This window comes from Nicotiana tabacum, chromosome 4 (genome assembly GCF_000715075.1).
Source record: "Nicotiana tabacum cultivar K326 chromosome 4, ASM71507v2, whole genome shotgun sequence".
Classification (NCBI taxonomy): Eukaryota; Viridiplantae; Streptophyta; class Magnoliopsida; order Solanales; family Solanaceae; genus Nicotiana; species Nicotiana tabacum.
This window is the reverse complement of record NC_134083.1, coordinates 78,808,425-78,816,855: the sequence shown is the minus strand read 5'-3', so window position 1 is coordinate 78,816,855 and position 8,431 is coordinate 78,808,425. Positions and strand designations below refer to the sequence as shown.

General features: G+C 34.6%; 1 protein-coding gene across 1 annotated transcript; it reads right to left on the bottom strand.

Annotated features, from left to right (window-relative positions):
* Window positions 1-1,134: 1,134 nt before the first annotated feature.
* On the bottom strand, window positions 1,135-1,836 carry LOC107769743 (ethylene-responsive transcription factor 2). The gene is given in 1 exon segment (NM_001325036.1): window positions 1,135-1,836. A coding segment is annotated over 1 exon segment (702 nt).
* Window positions 1,837-8,431: the final 6,595 nt, after the last annotated feature.

Here is an 8,431-nt window from a genome sequence, read left to right as displayed (position 1 = left end):
CTTAGGAGTAAGTATATTTTTAAATGAATGCAATGCCAAAAGGATATTATGGATTGTAGGGAGTAACAAGGCCGCCTAGACCCTTAAGTAAGTGAAGCACTTGTTTTAGGCCCCAAGAATTTAAGGGCCCCAAATTTTTATTTATTTATTTATGGTATATAATTTATATAATTATTTCTTATTATTGATAAATTTGTTTCTTTGTTTTCATATTAATATTTAATAACTTAGTTTCTTCTCTAATTAGTATAGTCGAATTAGTTTTCTGCCAATCTTACTTTAAGTTTTTAATAGGAAACCTTAATTATTTAGGATTTAATTTATTTAATTCACGTCTAAATAGAATTTATAGTCAGAATTAATATAGGAATAGGCTTTCATATTTCTTAGTTGACATAGGTTGAGTACTATTATAAATAGGAATATTACTAGCTTATTTTATAAGTGGAGATTTGTGATAGTTGCAGAGAGCTTTCAGAGATTAATAATAAAATACTTTTTCCTTCAAAAATAAAATTAATTTCTTCTTGATTATGTAAACGGATACTTATTTTGGACCAAAATAAAAAAGTAAAATGATCACTTATTATGGATCAGAGCGAATAATAGTAACTTAATTCCTTTACTAATATGAACCTTTTGGTTTTAATTAATTTTCACTCAATTAAGAAGATATACTTTGGTTGTCATTCTATAGTGCTAACGACAACGTCCTTTATTATTTACGACCTTTTGGCACTTTACTCGGTATAATTCCACTAGTGGAGGTTGAAAAGGGTAGTTTGTATGCAGACCTTACCTCTACCCTCCTGGGATAGAGAGGCTGTTTCCGATAGACCCTCGGCTCCCACCCTCCAAGAACTCACCACCTTGCTCTTGGGGTGACTCGAACTCACAACCTCTTGGTTGAAAGTGAAGGGTGCTCACCACTAGAGTAACCCAGTCGAAAGCGAGTATTATCCATTTAATCAATCCAAAGTGAGGACAAGAAATACTGTTTTTAAACTGAAAGGTGACACTTTACACGCCATAGACATAATACAAATGGCCTCCTTGGTCCAACTATGAGCAAAGTGGAGTAGTTTGCTGTTTCTATTCACTCCAAACTTAACAATTGAGTTCTTAGCTCATATCTTAACTGACTAATAGCTGCTCGCCAACTGGAAATTGTTCCATTTGGCACCCAACTTGCATTACATTTGATCGGCTCTGCACTTCTAATTCAGCTTGCTTAGCCGCTACAGCTTTTCTCCTCCGTTTCGGCGAGCCATTTTCCAAAGCCGATGATATTGACGAGCTAGCCGGTTCAGGTGATCGTCTCTTAGCGGTTAGTCTAACCGGTTCAGGCTCATTTAAGCCGATCCTATGCGGAAAATTCAATAGAGCCTTGGAGCCGCGCATCCTGTAAGCTGCTTTATCATAAGCGAGCGCGGCTTCTTCAGCCGTCTCATAAGTCCCTAGCCAAACCCGTGCGCCGTTTTTAGCTGGGTCCCTTATTTCCGCCGCAAATTTCCCCCACGGCCTTTGCCTAACGCCCCTATAATGCCTCCCCTTGGGAACAACGGCTTGAGCCGTCGTAGTCTCCGCAGGTGGAGCCACTGAAGGAACAGGAATCGTAGCTGGCTCAATCTCCTCCCTCGGCTCGGCTTTTATTTCGGTGGACGTTAAATTAAACGGCGTCCATCCGGCAGTTAAAGCGTCACTTAAGAGCCCATAAATTACCATATCTTCGGAATCATCAACTTTTAACGGCAAGTCACCCCATGTATCCGTCAAACATGGCATGAGACTACTGAAACTCGTCGGAGGTAGCTCGGTCGAAATTGGTTGATACATTTTGTTTGTTATGAGTTTTAAGCAATTGGATTTTTTTATGTGTTGTGTTGATGGTAGAGAATAAAGATGAAAAGGTTCTGAATTCTGAAAAAGGAGGGATTGAGGTATATATAGTGAAACAGAGAGACAACAGTGGAGCAAGAAGATACATGCACCTGTAAAAGGGGGTCCACTAAACTATTAATGTCTGAATTATTTAAGGAATAGTATTTGTGAATTGGTGCTTCTTTGAAGTTTCTCACTGGGCAAGTGGACTAGTCTTTTTTCCATGTTCTGTTATCACGTGCCCAAAATAACACAACGACTTTCATTCATTGACGGGGAGCCATTTACCGTTACTTTATTAACCCCAAATTTTGTCTTTTCCTTCAAATTTCAAGAGTACATTGGTTCGATCATTTTATTTATCAAATCAAATTAATTGCATTTGATAAATCAAATCAAACTAAAAATAAATTAATTTTTTGAATCGAGACTTTTATCAGTATGCTCAATTTTTTTTTTTTGGAATTTTTTCCGTAAGGTCTTCACAAAGAAAAAGGAAAAATGTAAGATAAATGGTATTGTACTCAAATATAATTTTCTCAATTTCCTGGTGTTTTAAAAATACCAAAAATAAAAAAAAAAATCCCCCCAAATTTTGTCTTTTCCTTCAAATTTCAAGGGTATATTGGTTCGATCATTTTATTTATCAAATCAAATTAATTGCAATCGATAAATCAAATCAAACTAAAAAAAAGTAATTTTTTGAATCGAGACTTTTATTAGTATGCTCAATTTTTTTGGAATTTTTTCCGTAAGGTCTTCACAAAGAAAAAGGCAAAATGTAAGATAAATGGTATTGTACTCAAATATAATTTTCTCAATTTCCTGGTGTTTTAAAAATAAAAAATAAAAAAATATCCTGAATGATCTTCATAAAACAGAACATATTGCTCCAAATATTATTTTTCACGCAATATCACTTCCTATTGCCTTTTAATTAGGGAATGGCAACATTGCAGGAAACCTCCCTCCCACAGTCCCACTCCTAAAAAAATTAAGAAACAACTGTTTGTCATTAAGTGCTAATCCTAATTAGATACACATTAAATTGTCATATGACACTAAGATCATCCGTTTAAAGCAAAAACACGTTTATCCCTTTCAAATACAGCCAGCATATTTTAAGGGTGATGCTTATCTACTAATGACCTGTGATATGTGATAGATCCATATCTTGTAAGTTTAATTAACTTAATAAATCCTCTTGTTTGTCCACTTGCTATTCTTTAGGCTATTACAGCAAATGCGAGTTGTTTATTGGCCCGATTGAGATAATGGTAATAATTTTCTTTAAGCATATTGTATCCACGCTTTCATCTTTATTATTATATAAATAATATAATAATAACAGGTGCTTTCAGTTGTCTATATAAACATAGATATTAGTCCCGCCTCTCCTTAGTTATACAATATGGTATCTTTGTTATCTTATTAAATTATCTTGAAGTCGGTAAGAAATATCCTCCATATGTTATTCTTATTAACAATCATTTTGTTCTTTGGAACATCCGTCTGCTTTCCATCACTTCTTTCCCTTTTTCCCTCTTCTTGTGTGCCATTATTTACAATAAAGCCTCCGTGGGGCGGATGTGACAAAGAAGTATTGAATTCAACTTAATTCAATACTTTTAATACGAATACATAAATTTATATGTTAAAGTCCATCAAAATTTCAAAAATCAATAGATATGAACTATAATTTTAAAAATACAATGAACTCAATGCTAAGAATAGAGTTCATATTTTAAATTCGCCTATCTCCGTAGTAGCTAAATTTTAAAGAAACAAATGAGAGGTAAAATATTAAGTCTTACCTCACTAACTATTATAATGATGAAATAATCATCCCCTCTACATAAAAATGTAACGTAACGTGTAATTTAGGACTATCTAAATTTACCCGTGGTTAGTAATGCAAAACAAAAGTTTCGAGAACAAATTTAAATGCATGGTATTGTAAAAAATAAGCACACGATAAAAGCTAATGATGATGATAGGTGGCACTGTTTTGTGTGGCGGTAGTGAATAGAATAGTGATCCTAAATTTTAAATAACATTTTAATAGTACAAGATTAGAACGATATACTCATATCTATTTAGAGGCATAGAGCAAATAAATCATTGTAGAAGAAATAAATAAATATTTTTGTTATAAAATAAAAACTGTAAAGTAAAGACAAGTATAGAGAGAAACTGATATATTATTCAAACTTCAAATTTATGTACATAATGAATTGAAATCTCCTCTATTTATAAAAGAAAACAAGCTGCTACTATACCGGATATAGATCATCTTCTACTGTGGGTAATGTTTATCTATAACGGAGCACCGAAAGGATAAGCTCATTGTACCACATATAGATAATCTTCTACCGGGGTAATGTTTATCCATAACGGGGCACCGAAAGGATAAGCTCATTGTACCACATATAGATAATCTTCTACCGGGGTAATATTTATCCATAACGGGGTACTGAAAGGATAAGCTCATTGTACCAGATATAGATAATCTTCTATCGGGTGTGATGCTTATCCATAACGGGGTACTGAAAAGATAAGCTCATTGTACCAGATATAAATAATCTTCTATCGGGTGTGATGTTTATCCATAACGGGGTACTGAAAGGATAAGCTTATTCAGGAGACTTATTTCCAATAGAGTACTAAATAGATAAACATATTTACGGCGGAGTCTCATATAGATAAACTTCTTCATGAAGCTTATTTACAACGGAGTACTAAATGAACATCCATAATATAATATATTTATAACACTCCCCCTTTGATGTTCATTAAAAGATAATGTGCCTCATTAAAACCTTATTAGGAAAACCCCCATGGGAAAAAAATCCTAGTGAAGGAAAAAGAGTACACATATTTAGTAATACGCATAACTAATTGTCTCATTAAAAACCTTATAAGGAAAACCATGTGGAAAAAACCTTAGTAAGGAAAAAATAGTATAGCGCGTATTTTACTCCCCCTGATAAAAATCTTGTTTCAAATATTTGAGTCTCCGCATTCCAATCTTGTATATCATCTTCTCAAAAGTTGAAGTTGGCAAAGATTTAGTGAATAAATCTGTCGGATTGTCACTTGAGCGGATTTGTTACACATCAAGGTCACCATTTTTCTGAAGATCATGTGTGTAGAATAATTTTGGTGAAATGTACTTCGTTTTATCTCCTTTTATAAATCTTCCCTTTAATTGGGCTATGCATGCAGCATTGTCTTTGTATAAAATTGTGAATCTTTTATCACATTCCAAACCATATTTTCCTTGAATAAAATGAATCAATGATCTCAACCATACGCATTCCCTACTTGCTTCATGAATAGCTATTATCTCAGCATGATTTGAAGAAGTAGCAACAATAGATTTCTTTGTAGAGCGCTATGATATGACAGTACCTCCACATATAAACACGTACCCGGTTTGAGATCGAACTTTATGTGGATCAGATAAATAACCTGCATTTCCATAACCAACAAGATATGCACTACCTTTGTTAGAATAAAATAAACCCATATCAAGTGTTCCCTTTAAATATCTCAATATATGATTAATCCCGTTCCAATATCTCTGTGTAGGAGAAGAGCTATATCTAGCTAGTAAATTAATAAAAAATGCTATGTCAGGCCTTGTAGCATTAGCAAGATACATAAGTGCACCAATTGCACTAAGATAAGGTATTTCGGGACCAAGGAGTTTCTCATCCTCTTCTGGAGGTCGGAACAAATCCTTATTCACTTCAAGTGATCGAACAACCATTGGTGTACTCAATGGGTGTGCTTTGTCCATGTAAAAGCATTTTAGGACCCTTTCTGTATAGGCAGATTGATGGATAAAGATCCGGTCAGCTAAATGTTCAATTTGCAGACCAAGACAAAGTTATCTTTCCAAGATCTTTCATCTCAAATTCTTTCTTAAGATATTCAATTGCCTTTTGGAGCTCTTCTCGAGTTCCAACAAGATTTATGTCATCAACATAAATAACAAGTATAACAAATTCTAATGCCATTTTTTAAAGTAAAAATATATGGACAAATAACACCATTTATGTAACCCTCTTTCAGCAAATATTCACTGAGGCGATTATACCACATACCGCCAGATTGCTTTAAACCGTACAAAGATCTTTGTAATCTGATTGAATACATTTTCCCGAGATTTTGGATTTGCTTCAGGCATTTTAAATTCTTCAGGGATTTTCATATAAATTTTATTATCAAGCGAACTGTACAGATAAGCTGTAACTACATCCATTAGATGTATTTCATGCTTTTCATGTAGTGCTAAACTGATGAGATATTGAAATGTTATGGCATCCATAACATGTGAATATGTTTCATCAAAATCGAATCCAGGTCGTTGTGAGAATCCTTGTGCGACAAGGCGAGCTTTGTATCTTTCAATTTTATTTTTATCATTCTTTTTTCGCACAAAAATCTATTTATGACCAACTGGTTTTATACCAGCAGGTGTTTGGACTACTGGTCCAAAGACCTCTCTTTTAGCAAGTGCGTTCAATTCTGATTGAATTGCATCTTACCATTTTGGCCAATCAGATCTTTGTCGACATTCTTCGACAGATCGGGGTTCAAGATCCTCACTATCTTGCATAATGTTAATTGCAACATTATATGCAAAAATATTATCCACCACTATTTCAGATCGATTTAAATTAATTCCTTCACCAATAGAACTTATTAAAAGCTTCTCACTCACTTGAGTCTCGGGTTCGTTGATTTCTTTAGGAATCTCAGAACTAATTAGATTTTGGGTCTCTTCAGGAGATCCCTTCGTAGTATCGTTATCATTTATCAATTTTCTTTTTCGAGGATTTCGATCCTTGGAACCCAAAGGCCTACCATGTTTCAGGCGTGCTTTAGGTTCACTAGCTCTCATGCTAGTAGATGGTCCTACTGGGACATCAATTTGGATAGGCACATTCTTTGCAGGGATATGTGACTTAGTTATCCTTTTCAAATCAGTAAATGCATCTGGCATTTGATTTGCTATATTTTGTAAACGGATGATCTTCTGGATCTTCTGATTACATATAGGGGTACGTGGATCAAAGTGAGATAATGATGAAACTTTCCACATAATTTCTCTTTTGATTTACTTTTTCTCTCCCCATAATTGTGGGAGATTTATTTCATCAAACCGATAATCTGCAAATCGAGAAGTAAATAAATCTCATATCAATGGTTCAAGATAGAGAATAATGGAGGGTGATCCAAACCCAACATATATTCCTAACCTTCTTTGTGGGCCCATCTTACTGCACTGTGGTAGTGCTACCGGAACATATACAACATATCTAAAAATTCGTAGATGGGCAATATCTGGTTCATGACCAAAAACTAATTATGACAGAGAATATTTATTATAATGTGTCGGTCTGATACAGATAAGTGATGCTGCATGCAAGATAGCATGGCCCCAAATAGTAGTGGGCAATTTTATTTTCATAACTAGTGGTCTTGCTATCAATTGCAGGCGTTTAATAAATGACTCTGCAAGGCCATTTTGAGTATGAACATAAGCTATAAAATTTTTAACTTTTATCCCAACTGATAGACAATAATCATCAAAAGCTTGAGATGAGAATTCTCTAGCATTATCAAGGCGAATATCCTTTATGGGATAATCTAGGAATTGTGCCCTTAATCGAATTATTTGGGCTAATTGCTTTGCAAATGCCAGGTTGCTAGATGATAGCAGGCACACATGAGACCATCTTGAAGATGCATCTATTAGGACCATAAAATATCTAAACAGCCCACTTAGTGTGTGAATAGGTCCACATATATCCCCATGTATACATTCTAAAAAGGCAGGGGATTCAATGCCAACCTTCATTGGTGATGGTCTGGTGATCATTTTGCCTTGATAATAAGCATCACAAATAAATTCATTATTTGTAAGAATCTTCAGTTCATTAATGGATGCCCACTCAAATTTTCAGTAATTCGTCTCATCATTATTGATCCAGGATGGCCCAAACGGCCATGCCAAAGCACAAAAATATTTGAATCAATAAACTTCTGGTTTACGATAGAGTGTGTTTCAACTGTACTAATCTTTGAATAGTGTAAACCAGATGATAAAGTTGGTAACTTTTCTACAATGCTGTCACGACCCAAAATTTCCCACCGATGAGACCGTGATGGCGCCTAACATTTCACTTGCTAGGAAAGCCAACATTAGTGTAACAAGCCGGTCGGTCGTTTTGAGTATTACAACCCCATTTCCCCATTTACTGCTCAAATTATACTTTACAGTTGTTGTGTGAATTGTCGGGGTAGTTGGTTCGGGTCCGGTGAGGTTTTGGAATGATTTGAATACTTAGTTTCAAGATTTAAAGCTTAAGTTAAAAATAGTGACCGGATGTGGACTTATGTGTAAACGACCTCGGATTTGAATTTTGATGATTCTAATAGCTCTGTATGGTGATTTTAGGCTTAGGAGCATGTCCAAAATATTATGTGGAGGTCCGTAGTGGAATTAGGCTTGAAATGGCAAAAGATGAAATTTTGAAAA